Source organism: Mya arenaria, chromosome 12 (genome assembly GCF_026914265.1).
Source record: "Mya arenaria isolate MELC-2E11 chromosome 12, ASM2691426v1".
NCBI lineage: Eukaryota > Metazoa > Mollusca > Bivalvia > Myida > Myidae > Mya > Mya arenaria.
The window spans coordinates 27,962,645-27,980,869 of record NC_069133.1 but is presented as its reverse complement, the minus strand read 5'-3'; the positions used below and the strand labels follow the sequence as shown (position 1 = coordinate 27,980,869).

General features: G+C 36.5%; 2 protein-coding genes across 8 annotated transcripts in view; one reads left to right on the top strand and one right to left on the bottom strand.

The window, feature by feature from the left end:
• Positions 1-383, top strand: part of LOC128210355 (mucin-5AC-like) — a 37,605-nt gene extending 37,222 nt beyond the window's left edge. For all 6 annotated transcript variants that reach the window (XM_052914652.1, XM_052914650.1, XM_052914648.1 and 3 more), the window contains one exon: positions 256-383. In XM_052914652.1, coding sequence (XP_052770612.1) covers positions 256-284 — 29 coding nt within the window. In that variant the 3' untranslated portion in view covers positions 285-383. The remainder of the gene's footprint in view (positions 1-255) is intronic.
• Positions 384-4,683: 4,300 nt separating this feature from the next.
• On the bottom strand, positions 4,684-16,815 carry LOC128212204 (LRP2-binding protein-like). 2 transcript variants are annotated; one of them, XM_052917535.1, is made up of 10 exons: positions 16,677-16,815; positions 14,377-14,521; positions 14,066-14,146; positions 12,529-12,642; positions 11,152-11,175; positions 8,845-8,990; positions 8,437-8,594; positions 7,675-7,846; positions 6,948-7,113; positions 4,684-6,523 (listed from the first exon to the last, which is right to left on the bottom strand). In XM_052917535.1, exons 2-10 carry the CDS (start codon positions 14,509-14,511, stop codon positions 6,458-6,460), a joined length of 1,062 nt encoding a protein of 353 aa, XP_052773495.1. In that variant the 5' UTR covers positions 14,512-14,521; positions 16,677-16,815; the 3' UTR covers positions 4,684-6,457. The 2 variants fall into 2 exon arrangements, with proteins under 2 accessions (XP_052773495.1, XP_052773496.1); XM_052917536.1 differs by lacking the exon at positions 11,152-11,175.
• Positions 16,816-18,225: the final 1,410 nt, after the last annotated feature.

Genomic DNA, 18,225 nt, shown 5'->3' with positions numbered 1-18,225 from the left:
ATACACGGTTACAATCTTGTTATCAGTAATGAATATTTTCCATAAATGCATTATTTAGTAAGTAGCTAAAGGTTTATCAGTCTTATGTGTACGTATTGACTTTAAAATGTGAAACTTCCGAAACTGAAGTATATTTCACGTTATAGTATAACGTTATACGACAAAAAAATTCATTGTTATCGGGGATTTGCGTATTTTAAAAGTACCATTTTACACTTCGGTTTTTTGATCCGCGTTTTTTTTCTTTTTTTGCAGGGACCATCACAACACCAAGTACGCTATAGAAATGTATACAAGAAAAGCATAGCCAAGGATGTACGTGTATTTTTAAATTTAAGTGCATTATTGCCACTTCTTTCATCGGAATAAATTCGTAATCATGATGTTTATGTGTTTGTACAGTACTGTAAGCAGTTAACAAATATCACGTTTTCTTTATTTTGCATAGAATATTTCAAGTTAATTTTAAAGGAACTCCGATTCTGTACGACTTTTTTTTACTTCGTTGAATTTTAAGTTATTTTAATTATTTTCATAAACAAATACCAAAAACAACTGGCATATACTCATTTTAAATAAAGGGCAGTAATTTTCAAATACTGATGAAAAGGAAATTTATTTGCTGACCCGTATCATGCTTATGAAGGAGTTTGGGTACAAGCGGCAACAGAGATAATTATGATGAATTGTATGTTTACAAGCGCAACATATTGTTTAATATTAATCGAATATTCAATTTGTGTTCATATCGTTGGAGACAATTTTGAAACAACGGGTCTCAGAGTTATGGTTCTTAAACAATAAACAAGGTGACAATGTGATTTATTATTTCTTCTAGTTTCATTCTCTTTCTTTCGACTTTTTTTTCGAAAAGTAAATTTATTTGTTAACACTCCTGTTAATCCTGTTAATTTGACAAAAATTGTTACAGTTATTGACTTGTCTTGAAATAGTGTAATGTTTAAGTTATCATTTCTAAAAAGTTTGAGTTTGATTCCATGCTTTTAGACTTATAAATAAAAATCATAAAAAAATGAAGTTGGACAGACGGACGAACCTAGTAAAAAAAATTGCGTACAGGATTAACAATGCGAATCCGGTACAAAAGGGCCATTCTTTATTGACCGTGTCAATGTGATAAACCCTGTACCAGCTGCCAGTATATCACTGGCCGTAGCAATGGGAAAACACATTCCCTACTGGCATTTCTTCACTGACTGTGTTAACCGGACAAATTTAGTACAAAATGGCCGTACTTCACTGGCCGTGCCAAGGTAATGAGCACAATACCAACATCCAAAACTTCATTTAGTGTGGCAAGGTTATGACTCCAGCACTGATTGCCAATAGTTAATAACCGTTCCAATATGATGAACTCAATACCAACTGGCAGTACTTCAATGGCTATACCAAGGGGACATAACCATTTCCAACTGCCTTTTCTTTACTGGTCGTGTAAAGAGATGAAGCTAGAACACACTGGCCAAGGGTACGAACCTTGTATCAATTGCACCATGCAGGGGAAACTTATCGTGTATCAACTGGTAGTACTTAATTGACTGCGCAAAGGGTTGAATCAGTACCTAATTGATCTTTCCAAAAGTACGAACCATGTATCTATTGCACGTACATTACTGACCATGCCGGGGAGACTTATCGTGTATCAACTGGTAGTACTGAATTGACAGCGCAAAGGGTTGAATCAGTACCTAATTGATCTTTCCAAAAGTACAAACCATGAATCTATTGCAAGTACATTACTGACCATGCCGAGAGGTCGAATCGTATATCAAGTGGCAAAACTGAATTGACCCTGCAAAGGGGATCAATCCTGTACAAACTGGCAGTGCGTCATTGGCCGTACCAAGGGGGCAAACAAGTACCAATTGCTCGTACTTTACCTACGTTGCCAAGATAATGAACCCTGAGCTAATTGACAGACCTCAGAAGTTCACTGATCGTGCGAAGATGACAAAACAACTATCAGTTAAACCAACATTTATCAATTGTAACGGAATGAATAAATTGCTATGCTCCTCTGTTACCTTTGTTCGTCCCCTTTGCTAGGTCACGGAAGTAAAGGCAGTTGTTACTGTGTTCGTCCCCTTGGCACTGTTATGGAAGTAATGACAGTTGGTACTGAGTTCGTCCCCTTGGCACAGTCAGGGTAGTAATGGCAGTTTTAACTGGGTTCGTCCCCTTGGCACGGTCAGGATAGTAATGGCAGTTTTAACTGGGTTCGTCCCCTTGGCACGATCAGGGAAGTAAAGACAGTTGGTACTGAGTTCGTCCCCTTGGCACGGTCAGGGAAGTAATGGCAGTTTTAACTGGGTTCGTCCCCTTGGCACGATCAGGGAAGTAAAGACAGTTGGTACTGAGTTCGTAACCTTGGCACGGTCAGGGAAGTAATGGCAGTTTTAACTGGGTTCGTCCCCTTGGCACGATCAGGGAAGTATAGACAGTTGGTACTGAGTTCGTAACCTTGTCACGGTCAGGGAAGTAATGGCAGTTTTAACTGGGTTCGTCCCCTTGGCACGATCAGGGAAGTAAAGACAGTTGGTACTGAGTTCGTAACCATGGCACGGTCAGGGAAGTAATGGCAGTTTTAACTGGGTTCGTCCCCTTGGCACGGTCAGGGAAGTAATGGCAGTTTTAACTGGGTTCGTCCCCTTGTCACGGTCAGGGAAGTAATGGCAGTTTTAACTGGGTCCGTCCCCTTGTCACGGTCAGGGAAGTAATGGCAGTTTTAATTGGGTTCGTCCCCTTGTCACGGTCAGGGAAGTAATGGCAGTTTTAACTGGGTTCGTCCCCTTGTCACGGTCAGGGAAGTAATGGCAGTTTTAACTGGGTTCGTCCCCTTGTCACGGTCAGGGAAGTAATGGCAGTTTTAATTGGGTTCGTCCCCTTGGCACGGTCAGGGAAGTAATGGCAGTTTCAACTGATTTCGTAACCTTGGCACGGTCAGGGAAGTAATGGCAGTTTTAATTGGGTTCGTCCCCTTGGCACGGTCAGGGAAGTAATGGCAGTTTTAACTGGGTTCGTCCCCTTGTCACGGTCAGGGAAGTAATGGCAGTTTTAACTGGGTTCGTCCCCTTGTCACCGTCAGGAAAGTAATGGCAGTTTTATCTGGGTTCGTCCCCTTGGCACGGTCAGGGAAGAAATGGCAGTTTTAATTGGGTTCGTCCCCTTGGCACGGTCAGGGAAGTAATGGCAGTTTTAACAGGGTTCGTCCCCTTGGCACGGTCAGGGAAGTAATGGCAATTTTAACTGGGTTCGTTCCTTTGGCACGGTCAGGGAAGTAATGGCAGTTTTAACTGGGTTCGTCCCCTTGGCACGGTCAGAGAAGTAAGGACAGTTGAAACTGGGTTCGTCCCCTTGGCACGGCCAGGAAATTAAAGGCAGGTGGTACTGTGTTCGTCTCCTTGGCGCGGCTAGGGAGGTAAAGGCAGTTGTTACTTGGTTCGTCCCCTTGGCACGGTCAGAGAGTAAGGACATTTGTTACTCGGTTCACCCCCTTGGTACGGTCACGAAAGTAATGGCAGTTGTTACTGGGTTCGCCCCCTTGGCACGACCAGGGAAGTAATGCCAGTCGTTACTTGGTTCGTGCCCTTGGCACAGTCAGAGATATAAGGACAGTTGTTACTAGGTTCGCCCCCTTGGCACGACCAGGGAAGTAATGCCAGTCGTTACTTGGTTCGTACCCTTGGCACAGTCAGAGATATAAGGACAGTTGTAACTGGGTTCGCCCCCTTGGCACAACCAGGGAAGTAATGCCAGTCGTTACTTGGTTCGTATCCTTGGCACGGTCAGTTATGTCCGTCGGTACTTGGTTCGTCCCCTTGGCACGGTCAGTTAAATAATGTCTGTCGGTACTTGGTCGTACCCTTGCACGGTTAGTTAAGTAATGCCAGTCGGCACTTGGTTCGTCCCCTAGGCACGATCAGTTAAGTACTGCCATTCGTGACTTGGTTCGTCCCCTTGGCACGATCAGTTAAGTACTGCCACTCGTGACTTGGTTCGTCCCCTTGGTATGGTCAGTTAAGTACTGCCATTCGTGACTTGGTTCGTCCCCTTGGTACGGTCAGTTAAGTACTGCCATTCGTGACTTGGTTCGTCCCCTTGGTACGGTCAGTTCAGTACTGCCATTCGTGAGTTGGCTCGTCCCCCTTGCACGGTCAGTTTAGTAATGCCAGTCGTTACTTGGTTCGTCCCCTTGGTACGGTCAGTTAAGTAATGCCAGTCGGTACATGGTTCCACCCCCTTGCACGGTCAGTTAAGTAATGCCAGTCGGTACTTGGTTCCACCCCCTTGCACGGTCAGTTTAGTAATGCCAGTCGTTACTTGGTTCGTCCCCTTGGTACGGTCAGTTAAGTAATGCCAGTCGGTACTTGGTTCGTCCCCTTTGAGAGGTGAGGGAAGTTCTGCCTGTTGGAACTGGGTTCGTCCCCTTGGCGCGGTCAGTCAAGTCAATGCATATGGTAATAGGTTAATCCCTCTGGCACGATCCGTAAAGTAATGCCAATTTGTACTGGATGGGTCCCCTTGGCACAGCCATTACTGTACTCCAGTTGACACTAGATTCGTCTTGGCACGGCCAGTGCAGTACGGGAAGTATGCACTGTGTTCCTCCAAACAGTACCATCACCCTTTGATTATTTCTGAATAGAAACAAAATCAAACCCATTCGGTTTCGATAATTTATTGCTTTATCCAATTATGTTTTACATGATAATTTCGAATTATTCAGATAGAGATAAATAGAATTGAAATAACTTTTTTTTACTGTTCTTATTGTTTCGTACCAACATAGCAGATAGTCAATATCTGTTTCAATGTAAACAAAGGAAAATATGAAATTGATGTTACAATTTATCATTACTGGAACGTGCTGTTTGTAAATAATATGCTTGTATTTCAAACGTAAAAAATGTTCCAAACAAAATACCATTATCACAGTCGAATTTATGTTTTAACACAACATAACATTAAAATAAATAGTTAGTACAGAAACAACTAGAAACTAAAACAATACCTTGTACATTGTTTTTCAATGTTTTTTGTGGGGTTTTAAAATCAACAATTGCAAACAGGCACATGGTTTAGTTACACAATTTTGACACTATGCTTATGAGAGCACTCAACAATAAAAAAACAATTTGACAACAGACTATATAAATTACTCAAAATAGCATATCGTTACACTAATACATAATATATATTCACTTAGAATCAATACGGGAACTATTAACTAAACTTTTATCCTAGCAGGCATACTGGTGAACTATGAAGTAATTGTTGAACACAATCATGGCAAGAACCGCGGGTTCCCGACGCACGTTCTACAGAGATACAACCCATACTTCGTCTACAGTGTAAAAATAATTTTGGAAATTGTTATAATTTCATCGCGATATTAGAATATTGGTCAAGCCGGTGCTAGCGTTCGGCGACCATGCTGTACCTAACGTTCCAGTCAGTGAACCGCTTCAATCAAACCGGGACGTTGCATGTAGTGTTATGCACCCAAGTTCTCTATCTTCTAGAATGTATTTTTTTTTAATTATGGATCAGTTCTTAGAAGGTTCTTGCTTAAAAATTGAGGTCTAACAGGGAGGTTGTTTTACGCATATTCTAGGCACTTTTTACGACTAGTATTGGCAGCTTAAAGCAGCAGTTGTATCAAAGTAGACCGCGCCTATTTTTAAATCAATGGTAAGTAATGACACATACACACACTCAGCATTTGACCAGCCAAACAATTCCAGTACAAATATATGTAAAAAATGACTACACATAACAAACTACTTTGGACGGATACACAATACATCAACAGTTACACAGTTCAACGGATGACTGCAAGGCTGTGGTACATTAAGATGGTAGCCACAGTCTTGTTCGTTGACTTTCAGCAGATCAAACAGGAACAGGACGAACATTATATAACTTATACAAAATTTAACATCATAGTTGTGTACAATGTTTTTAACATCTTAAGCACAATGACAAATCGCTATGTTTAAAACACTGAAATGATCATAAACATATTTCATTCTTGGATTACATCTTCTTTGTTTACTAACGTATTATTTAACAAGCTACAGGCTGTAAGACTCTGAATCAATATAGGAGGAAAAGGTTATCACTACACTTACTTTGACCAATAAATAATTTTCAGGAACTTAAACAAATTTCTAATTAAGTAGTTGACATTGCTTTCGCAACCTGCTGTACGACGGTTTCTACACATTCCACTTAAACCAAAAACGCACTTACATACATAAAATATACAATAGATATCAAGATATATGTGTTAAATAAAACAAAACAAACTTGTTAGGAATAACTTCATACACAATTGTTTTTAAATCCACATCACAAAATCAAAATGGTAAAACATTTGGCAGCTTTAATGCACAAGAGTTCATGATGTAAACATCTGGTAAATAGTCCTGCTGGGTTACATGAGACCATGTTGCGTTTTCGTCTGTAGGGCTGCACAGGTATCAGGGTCGAATTGATAGCTCTGAAAACAAATAGAGAAAAATACAACATGGCATTGGATGTTATACAATTCAACAATGTAATGACGGTATTGCGGTTAAGAAAGGTACAAAAAAACAAAGGTTGTCCGGTTAGCGCACTCGCTTCTCACCAGGGCGACCCGAGTTCGATTTCCAGCCTGGGCCCAGCATGTGAGTCAGGTTAGTGGCCCCCGCAAGCCGGTTTTCACCGGGTACTCCGGTTTCCCCGACAACTGAAGACCACACTCTCGCGTAACACCGTGCCAACAAGAGAGACTAAGTATAAGTTATCATAACTTTCTTCACGTACGTTGTAGTATATGTAATGCTTAAACTAACCAACAAAGCACTATGCGTTAAAGGGGTGTGTCATTTGCTTTGCAGAAGCTTGTATTTCCATACAGGATAACACAAAAAACTGCGTACCCTGGAGTAATATCGTTTGGCCTCGCCCTCGTCCTTCTTGGCGCCAAAACCCTCGTGTAGACAGCGGGCATAGTAGAAAGAGGCAAGGGCGATACCCTTCCTGATGAAGGAGGGAATACAGTCAGTCTCCCGAGCTATCAGATCCACGTCCGTCAGTTGAGAAACCCTGATTTCAAATCAAATTAAACAAAAATATGATACAGTTCCACACAAGATATTTGGTGAAGAATGTCCCAAAGTGAAAACAATAAACAAAATCTAATTTTTGTGGTAACCACCAATATTTATGGAAATATGTGGCGATATTCTTATTGGAAGAATAATTAAAAATGTTCGTTAAGACATGAACAATTGATAGCGATAATTTTGATGGAAAGATCTAACATTCTTAAAGCTGCACTCTCACAGAATGACCGTTTTGACAACTGTTTTTATGTTTTGTCTTGGAATAAACCATTTAAGACAGCTGTTAAAAGATCAGATTGCAGTTTTTCATGTTTACGTCCGAAAATTGATGTTTGATTAAAAAACATTACTAACGCATTAAGAAAAAAGGAAATTTTCTGCAGTTTTTCAATTAATTGAGAGCAGTTTGTGAATTATCTTACATGACCGAATTAAAGGCATTGATGCCAAAATAAGCTGATTCCGAGACATTTTCTTTTAAAATCTCACACTCTGTGAGAGTGCAGCTTCAACTTATGACATTATACTGTAGCGAACGAACCGTGAAGCGAGATCAGCAGCCTTGGTGTATAATTTTCGCCTGTAGTAGTGTGCCACCAGGTTGCCCATAGCGTACACGTTGCCGCGGTCGGCGGCGCCCTTCATGCACACATAGGCCGAGTCCGTGTTCCGTCGAACCCCGATACCGTACTCGTACATTACGCCGAGGGCGCCTGTTGAGAACACCGTAATCATTAAGTGATAGAATATGCAACAACTGAAGGGTTTTAAAGCTATATATAGTCTCAGAGTGTAAAATATATTGTAAGAACCCTACTGTAAGAGACACATGTCATTTTCGATGTTATTCGTAGCGGCTTAAGGTTAGAAAGGAAATTGTAATACAGTTAAGTTGGTCCTACGTACATGGTATTTAAGATAAGCCATTCGTTAGTGCATTTAAGATATTAACATCGAGCTTATAACTATGATTAATTTATATTGATTTAAAAATTATATTAGTTTTGTTAGGATTGCATTTTGAAAACACCTTGTAAGCGCTACAATTATGAAACGCTTTATCAAAAGGAGGTAAAAACACAATTTTTAGTGTGATTTTTTAGACTTTTTAAAGAAATGCCTGTATCAAAAAAGCTCTTGGTAAAAAAAACTTATATTCAAATTTAACATTTTTTACTTCATAATGAAACTTTACCAGTCGCAGTTTCTGTATCAAGGATGCATAGATTACATTAAACAGTACAGGAGCACCGTGCACGCGTGTGGAGCATTTGACTCCATCATGCTTGTTAACAAAACCAACCTTGTGACTCCAGCGAGCCGTTTCCGCACGCCTCCGAGTGCCAGAAAAACGCCTGCTTGAGGTTACGCGTCTCCTCGCGGGAATAGAACATGCCGAGCGTGGCCTGGGCCTTCACACTTGCTCTGGGATTACCATCATCGGCGGAGAGTAACCAGTACCTGAAGATGTAGGTAGAAATTGCTTTGTATTCCTCAGTTCATATCGTATTGCTTTGTACTTCTCGTTTCATCACGTTATTACATACATATTCTTCGCGGTGTCAGCCATAGGCTTGTCACATTTTGCGAGATCAATAAAAATAATATTTCCTTCGTGACATTCCGCGATGTAATTGGACAAGATAAATGTTTGTGAACCAAATATAACAGCAGATTATTATTGTGTTTTATTGTAAATAAATAATAAGACCTTTCAGCATCAGTGTCCGACTGTCTGTCGACTCCGTACCCCTGGAAGTACGCTCTACCCAAGTTGTATTGGGCTGCACAGACCAGATGTTTGGCACGCTTCTCGGTGGTGTTCGCTATCTTACGGATGTATTCTACTGCCCTTCGCTGTTTAATAATAATATATGATTTTTAAAACTAGCACAGATACAATTATATACCACTTCGACAAAACGTGTTCCAAATTAAACCAAATTCTTTTCAAGAATTAAAGTAAAAATACATGTCGTTGCATCGTTATCCATAATCGTGACATTAAATAATGGTTTATCTCGTATTTTTCTTCTCAACATCCTGTTAAATTCATCATCATTAATATATTAAATGTTTCAAAGACGCCCTTGTGATCTGCCGTATTTCTAAAAATATATTTGAGACAATTTTTTCAGCTTTACTTGTTTTGTTTTTTTAAATATATGAGCGCATCATAAATTAATTCATCTTTAAAAGTTATCAACGTTGCCATTAATAACGCTGTTAACTTTAACAAAGTTCTGAACGATCGGCCAAATGACACCTGATGTTTGTATGGTAAAGATGATCTTTTGAACCTCGACTTTATAACGGAATTTGCACAAGTTGGAATGTCATCAGAAACAATGATTTCTGCATTGTTTCCTTTAATAGAATAACCGTTTACCTTACTCTAGACTAGGAAGCTTATTCCGATTCGCCTTGTTTTATGAGGTAATACAAGAACATTGCCAAATCCAGATCTATATCTAAAGATCATTTATCAAGCAGAACGATCTATCTTATGTTAATGAATGTAAAGCTGAATATAAAGCTGAGGAATTTTAAGTTGGCAGAAGTTAAATATCAATAAATATTGATGTGATGTGTTCTTAACTAAATACCCGTGGTATTAACGTATGACTTGGTGCAGATACATATCATTTATACTTACAGCAAAGGCTTACGATAAATAAGTTGCAAAAGCAAAGATGATAATTATAGAATCACCTTCACTTTTCTACATCTTGCGAACGCATAAGACGTCTTACCCTCTGTTAATTAAAATGTGTAAAAATGTATAAAAACTACCTTTTTATGTATTACTTCTTTTATATTTTACGAATTCATAACTTTAAATTTTAAACAAATATTACAAACTCTGGTGTATTTCTTAAATTGCCAATCAAACCAACGTGAAAAAACAATGACGTGAAATTTTTTTTTGCAACATGAAAACATGGGGCCATAACGTATTGAAAATTGCCCGAATTGTGCATTTTGTGAAGAGAGCATGAAATGTGGTACTTACGTACCATAATTATATATATATTGTGACGTCACAAAAAAAGAATCAAGCACTATCATCAAACACGGCCGCCATAAATAACATAAAAAGCTTAGCTTTTTGGGTTTTGCAGTGTTAGTTTAAACTTATTTATTTTACAACGATTTTGAAACAAGCTTTTGCGACTTATATTAATCACTCTCGTTGGCACGATGTTGCGCGAGAGTGTGGTCTTGTGTTGTGGGGGAAACCGGAGTACCCTGAGGAAACCCACTTGTCCGGCTCGGTGACCTCATACCAATCACACATGCGCCAAGACCGGGAATCGAACACGGGTCGCCTAGGTGAGAAGCGAGTGCACTGACCACTGCTATAACCGGACAACCAAGTGTTGCAAACTTGCTTTATATATGTTTTAAACAATAACAAGTAATTTGGGCAGAAATACAAACATAGTGAACTGCAATGGAAACTTTATGATGAGTGTCAAGGGAACGCCACATGACAAAGCTTGAACGCAACACAAACGCAGTCATGAAGCAATGAGAACAGAGAATTATTTTCTTTCTTACAATGTATCAGTAAATAATTTTCTCTTCCGCTATAAAAACGAGTAACAGCTGAGGCTTTAAGGATGAATATTTAATTACTTTTTAATGAAGAGTTAGATTTCATGTCTTCGGTGTTTTCAGAAATTGAAATACAAATACAATAAATGTTACACGAGGTATTGTACAATCAGTCATTCAAAAGTGGTAAACAGACGTAAAGAAAACTCCGTCTGGCTTTTAAGGTATGAACTAAAGGATTATTACAAATTCTAAAGACATTGAATAAGCAAAGAAAGGCTAGGATCTAGAAATAACTGTTACAATAAAGCATTATGCTCGGGTTAATAAAAGCTAGCGAATACAAAATTAAAATTGCAAATAAAATAAATTCTGTTCTGTGTACAACCTCTGTATATGTGAGGAACTCAACCAAAGAAATAAAGAAATTCAACTAAAATATCTACAATAACGGGTCTACCTTTCTGGCCTCTGTTTTTCTAACCTAGAATACAAGGAGGGCGGGCATGCAATGGCAAATATAATCTATTTAAACATTGAATGCATGCTATGGAAGCCATTTATAAGCCTGCAATCATCTACTATAAAGCATCAACTAATTATGTTCATCCCTATATAAATGAAGTGAAACATCAACAGTATGCATGCATACCTACTTTACCTCTAAATAAGTTACTTTATTACAAATTAAACATCATTGATTTTACAATAAACTGTCGCACACATACATATTAATTAAACAAACTGACAATGGTAGTCTGCAAAGCATTATCCGAACTGTTTATGATGCTTTTATGAGCTTAGTTCTTGTAGATAATGAGGCACAGGGGGGTTATTACATGTTGTACATCAAAACCATAAGATGGTCCAAATGAGGGAATGGTACTCATTGAATTTAAATATCTATTGTTAACACTCACTATTCCAAATTGAAACCATATATAATAACATTCATTCCAAAGAAAGACAACATAGCTAGTGCATTTAGTAAAATCTTAGATGAATGTTTTTTAATATTGGACATTGTATTTGTTTGTTTGATTTCCTTACTCATGGCCTGACCATATGGTTTCATTGAACTAGTCATATTTCTAATGCATCTGTCAATGTTGTTACATTAAAATGAAAATAAATGCTTGACAACATGGCTCATCTTTCGCTCCTTCCCTATAAATCATACTGGCAATAACACAGTCTAGCGATATTAACAATATTTATATAAAAGCAATCTTCAGTTTATGAAGGATGACAAATATGAATAAAAGCCGTTTATCATATTTATAAAGCCTGCAGTACAAATTAATTAAAGTTTTCTTCATATATTTAAACAAAACAATAGTAGACTAGAAATAAACAGAAAATGGCAAAAATAATGATATGCTAAATGCTAATTACACATAAACATATAAATGGTATTTTTATACTAAATCTAATAATATCACAAGAGCACCAGAAGCGGGTGCAAAAATGCTCATCTGTTTTTCTCAGTTTAACAAAGGGCTTAACTCTAGTAATATTTTATGCAGAGTTATGGGACTTGCAGAACATGATCATATTGTCAATAAAATTTATTACACAATTGCATGTTAAATGTTTGTTAAGTTACCCAGACAACAAAGCCAATAACAATCCTTGTCCTTAAAAAAAACGGATGAGCTTTTAAAAACAATTTCTGGTTTGGTAATATCATAAATAAAAATAAAATAACAGGCTACAAATCATACACTACTTAAACTGGGGAATCAAATATATTCAAATTATTATAATTGTCTGCAAGTTACATGTTTACAGCATTTAACTTTTTAAACTACATGGAATTTGCCAATACAAGACTTACAGTGTCTGGTTTACAGCCGATCCCATCATAAAGCATAATGCTCAACATGTACAATGATTGGTAGTCAAACTCGCGGGAACGCTCGAAATACACCAGTGCCTTATCCATTATGCTCTGAAACAAACAATTAAAATTAAAATATAAATGAATAATTAGGTTGGATTTTTGTGAGAAAAAAAGTTAATGGAATTGGGAAACTTAAAATCTCAAAGAATTGAAATCAAATTCTTCTATTTTATTTACTATTATATTTGCATGCATTACTTTATGCAATCAAAGCAGTTGAGTGTTTCAATGGAGATAAATTTCCCAAAAGGGCAGCTATTTTTTTTTCTCTCACAAAATTTATTGCAGGCTTAACCAAGCTAATAAAATGGAGATTGATTTATGTCAGCATTTTGCTATTATTGCTGTTGTTGCAGTTGCCACAAACTTTAGCGTACTTACAGAATAAATTGCGTTTAAAAGGTCAATATTTGCTATATATCTGCAATCAATCAGAATTTGAAATTCAAAATAATAATTAAATCATCATTGATTATGTAATAGCAGTCACAAATTCTAAATCGCACAAATTTGGCCCTAATGCATAAAACTCATTGTTTAAAATGGACCCTCTCCAAATGTTAACAATGCACAGTAGTAAACTGAAGAGATTATTTGTTCTCTACCAATATGTTTAGTATGTTAACCATGTTTGTACATTACAATAGTACCATTTGATTACATTTTAACTCTGAAATAACATAAAACATATATACAGTTTAAAAGCAGGGTGGGGTTTTCGTCAGTATTTGCAAAATTTGGTACTTTTGGTTATGTTAGCATGAGACTTTGTCTGGGTGGGATTTTTGTATGGATGGGATTTGGTCTGGGTGGAATATTGTCTGTGTGGAATTTTGTTTGTGTGGGATTTGGTCTGGGTGGAATTTTGTCTGTGTGGAATTCGGTCTGGGTGGAATTTCGTCTGAGTGGAATTTTGTCTGTGGAATTTGTCTGGGTGGAATTTTGTCTGTGGAATTCATCTGGGTGGAATTTGTCTGAGTGGAATTATGTCTGTGTGGAATTTTGTCTGGGTGGAATTTGGTCTGGGTAGAATTTTGTCTGGGTGGAATTTGTCTGGGTGGGATTCGGTCTGGGTTGGATTCGGTCTGGGTGAGATTTTATAAGAGTGTGATTTTGTCTAGGTGGAATTTTGTATGTGTGAAATTTGTCTGGGTGGGATTTTGTCTGGTTGGAATTTGGTCTGGGTGAGATTTAATAAGAGTGTGATTTGGTCTGGGTGTGATTTGATCTGGGTGTGATTTGGTCTGGATGGGGTTTGGTCTGGGTAAGATTTGGTCTGGGTGGGATTTGATCTGGGTGGGATTTGTCTGGGTTGGATTTGATCTGGGTGGGATTTGGTGTTGGTGGGATTTTGTAAGAGTGTGATTTGGTGTTGGTGGGAGTTTGTAAGCATGGTATTTGTTCTTGGTGGGACCTTGTAAGAGTGAGATTTTGTCTGTGTGGGTTTTTGTCAAATACAATTGTCAGCTACCTGTTCATAGTAAAAGAGTCCCAGCTGAAAGTAAGCCTGCTTTTCCCCTTCCTTTATCTTCTCTAACAGAATGTTCTCCACCTGAAAACAACAATGCACTTATAATAAATAAGGTAGGATTTATGTGAACATTTTTTATCCATTTTCTTTGTAAATATTACAATACCTTCCAAAGTTTATACATTTTGTTAAGAGTATAAACTTATTCATTTAAATATTTAATAAAGAACAACTCTTTTGCATAGAAAACAAAGCTTGGCATATCAGATTATATTTTGACTTTAATTTAAACCATGAGAAGATATGTCAACCTTTTCCATGAGTTCATCCTCCGATAGAGAGCCATATCCAGGAGCATCTTTTGTTTCTGCAGCAATATCATTCAGAATGTTCTTTTCCTTTGAGAAAGTAACATTCTCTGCCGACAAGTCCTTTGGTATGTCCATGTTGTCTTGGCTAAAACATTAAATGAAGAGCTATGGTTAAGGGCAAACATTAATTTTGTTCGAAGGAGACATAAGTTACATAAAATGCATATAAGAGAAAAAATGAGAATGAGCACTTTGACAATGATAAGGCAAAAAAATTCATCAAAAGTAAAGAGGAACATCAGCGTTGAGAAGCTTATTAAAAATACCCACAACATAACTTTGTCTGATGTAGTCTAAAATAATAGACATGTTATACGGGATTCTTCCAATCGTAAAAAAAATCCCTCAACGAACAACCACCTCCACCACCAGCAACTCTAATCAGATAATTTTTCTTAATGAATCCAACTTCAACGAATGTTTTTTTGTAAAACAGGACTTGGAGTAATGGTGCCAAGTTAAGTAAGTTTTTACATTTTGGTCCTTTTTAAGGGTTTTGTTGGTCATTAAAAGTTACATTGAAATAAGAAGGAGCTAAAAATTGTTTTGCTATTTAAAGTTATTATAGACATCCGATCACTTAGCTTCCAACAGATTAGGATGCAGAATTTTTTTCTCTTTTAAATGCACTTTTCGAAATAATGGATTTTTAAATATCTTTTGGTCCTTTTTGAACATTTATGTAAAATTTGTAGAAAATCGATGCCCAAAAATTGTGTATTCAACTGTACGGTAATGGTTTTATGGCCCACCCCACGGCGTATTCACAGCAGGATAGAAATAATCCATCGGCAAGGTTATGACACTGGGTATGACATGTGCAACGAAATTTGTCATTTATAGCAATAAAATTATTCCATAACTATTTCGGATTTTTTTTCTTTTATTATAATATTATCATATTATTTAAATAATATATGACACTCGATTATTCATCTATATGTAGTAAAGAAATTTCATATTTTTTGTGTAAAAATAGAAAGTAATATATTTAGCAAAAAAAGATTCCCATTTTTAACCGCAATCACTATTACAGACAGTTAAAACGTAACTCTTTTCTTATAAAATATTAATGTTTCAAGTTTCATTGGCAATTTTGGAAATACATATGGGCCATGAAACATAATAAATAAGGGTATTCAAAGATAATAATTTACATATCTACATCGAGTCAACATGTTCATAATAATTGCTTAAGTTCTAATTCTTAATCGTAAACATTTTGGTCTACCATTTGCACTCAACCAAACATGTTTATAAATTAAGGATAAATATAATTATTTTGATTAGGCAAAAAATGTGTAACATGGATTTTTGTCAGCATATTTTTAGTAAAGAGTGCACTAGGTTTTCATAACGTGTCAAAATGCCAATAAATCAATGTGTTGTTATGGTATAAAAGGGTATGTCTGTCTTTTTGTCAATACAACATTAATGACATTTTAACTTGTATCGTTAAAGACCGGTACTAAATGATTGCAACTGCAGTTAATATTTCATTTAAGCTGTTCCTTTCCGATATTTCACACCCAATTTTGTGTTACACTGTTAGAAAATTTACCAAAATGTTAAAATAAAGGTGTGGAAATGGCCCCAATTAAATGTCTTGATAAACGATCAATTATAGACTTCAACAAAAAGATACGGAATAAGATATGTAAAAAAAGTAAGTTTATCAGAGATGATTTGATATTTCAGTACTTAATCAACTAACGTTTCCCCTATAGAACAACACCACCTAATAATGGCTAAATCTAAAATCCTCCAAAACTGAAATTTTCTATCGCAACTTATAATAAAAGGACGGGTCATCTTTATGACCCTCATAAATTCTGTATTTCTTATCTGCCTTAATCTTACACTGCGTCCAGTTGATAAATAAGTGCTAAACTAGCATATCTTAACGCTACTATTGCACTGTGAGGAGAAATTGATAGAGACCGTCGTTACCCTGATAAGCTCCAAAGTTGGCAATGTTTTAAATTTATGGCTTACTTTACAGTTTTGACACAGAATACAACATCGAGCTTTTGACTAATAATGGAATTGAATTATACAAAATCGAAATGTTACTTTTTTACGTTATCTCACGAAATTGTTTTCATGACGATGATACAAGGTATTAATACTTAATAAATGTGTCCGAAAATGTTCTGTCCGAATCTACGCTAACTTTACTGTAAATTATCATCGTTCACCGATGTTTAACATGTCATATATGTAAAATTAAACATAATAACCTTTACTGTGTGATTCTCCTTCAAAATTGCGGAGTAATCCGTGAGATTATTAAGTTTTACATGATTATTTTCTTCAAACTTCCGCGATAGTTTCTACTGTGTACCATGGCGACCACGATTTAATCGAATAAATTAAACGTCGTCGTCAAGGAGCAGACACCACTTTTCTAATTACTTTTACGCAGTAAGCTCCCTTTAAATGTATTTCGGATATCTGCCACCTTCCTTTCATATTCTTGCGTTTTTATCATTATTGATGGTTCATTTTAAACATATAATATCTTAAATCGTACATTTAGCAATTATATTCTAAATGATAATACACGTATTTATAAAGCTCGTAATATATGGCTCGTTAAGACATCAACTACCTGTAATCACGGACCTATAAACCATATACAATATATAACAAAAGTAATTGAACATTATTTTGAGACTGCAATCATACATTTTAATATATACTATTTATTGTTAAAGTTATCAGGCGATGATAGAGTAGTAGACAGGAGCACGTCGATCTGAAGACAGGATAGCAATTGTGATAAATGCAGATGTGATTATTAACAATTATGGTGACATGACTCGTTCCCCAGCCAGACTCATCTAATTCGGTCCCAGCCATTTAATTCTGAACGGAAATCACCACCATTATTAGAAACGTGTTATAGGGCTGATAACTGAGCAGATAATATAATGGATAAGGATTAGGTCATTGGCACAGATCAGGCTATTATCAAGTCTGGAGTTCTGGTAAGGGTTTAAAGTAATAACGTTTGGTGACGTATTCATGAAAACAAATGGGAATTTGAAATATTTGTTGATTAAAAATTCAAAAAAATCTTTAATTCCATTAATCTAAAAACCATTAGTTTTCATGAATACGTCACCAAACGTTATTATTTTCATAAAACATATGTATCTAAGTTGAGTTGAGTTATACACTGGGATATTTTCTTATTTTTTCATATTTTCATTGTAAAAATATTTAATAGATTTCTCATTTTAACTTAGGAAGAAATCAGGTAAACAAGTGGTTTCTCATCGTTCGCAATATTTGATCCACGGTTCTCTGGGCCTATAATCGCGACCACCCCCTGAACTAAAAGGTATTTAATATTATTTTTCCGGGATCATTAAATGTTTGCGAAATACTTTTGTCAACCGAATGGCACTTCAACTGGAGCGTGGAGGCGTTGACCGTGTTTTTTTTTTTTTATCTTACTGTCAGTTTCAATACAGCCTAGTCAGCCGTTTTGAAGAAATGTGTATTCCAGACAGACGTATTAAGCTAAATTTATTGTGACACTTGAGGAAAAAATTGAATTCACAAGAAATTGCCGAGATCGCGTGACTGACGTAAAGCATGCTGATGTGAACGTGCGGCAGAATAATACGATAGTACGAAAATAATTGTCTTTGAAATAGATTTAACGAGTTTAAAGTACCTAAGTACGAGTTCTTTTTAAAGCAAACATTTGTCAAACAATATTTACAGGGAACAGTTAAAGATATGCGAATACATACCTTATTTTACAAAGCGTACATGACC

What these genes read in the sequence shown, in the direction of transcription:
- LOC128212204 (XM_052917535.1), bottom strand. Translation starts at nt 14,511, where the DNA reads ATGGACATACCAAAGGACTTGTCGGCAGAGAATGTTACTTTCTCAAAG. An exon ending in GACTCTTTTACTATGAACAG is followed by an intron (nt 12,643 to 14,065) that starts GTAGCTGACAAT and finishes TGTTTGTTTCAG; the next exon opens with AGCATAATGGATAAGGCACT. An exon ending in CGGCTCGCTGGAGTCACAAG is followed by an intron (nt 7,847 to 8,436) that starts GTTGGTTTTGTT and finishes TGTTCTCAACAG; the next exon opens with GCGCCCTCGGCGTAATGTAC.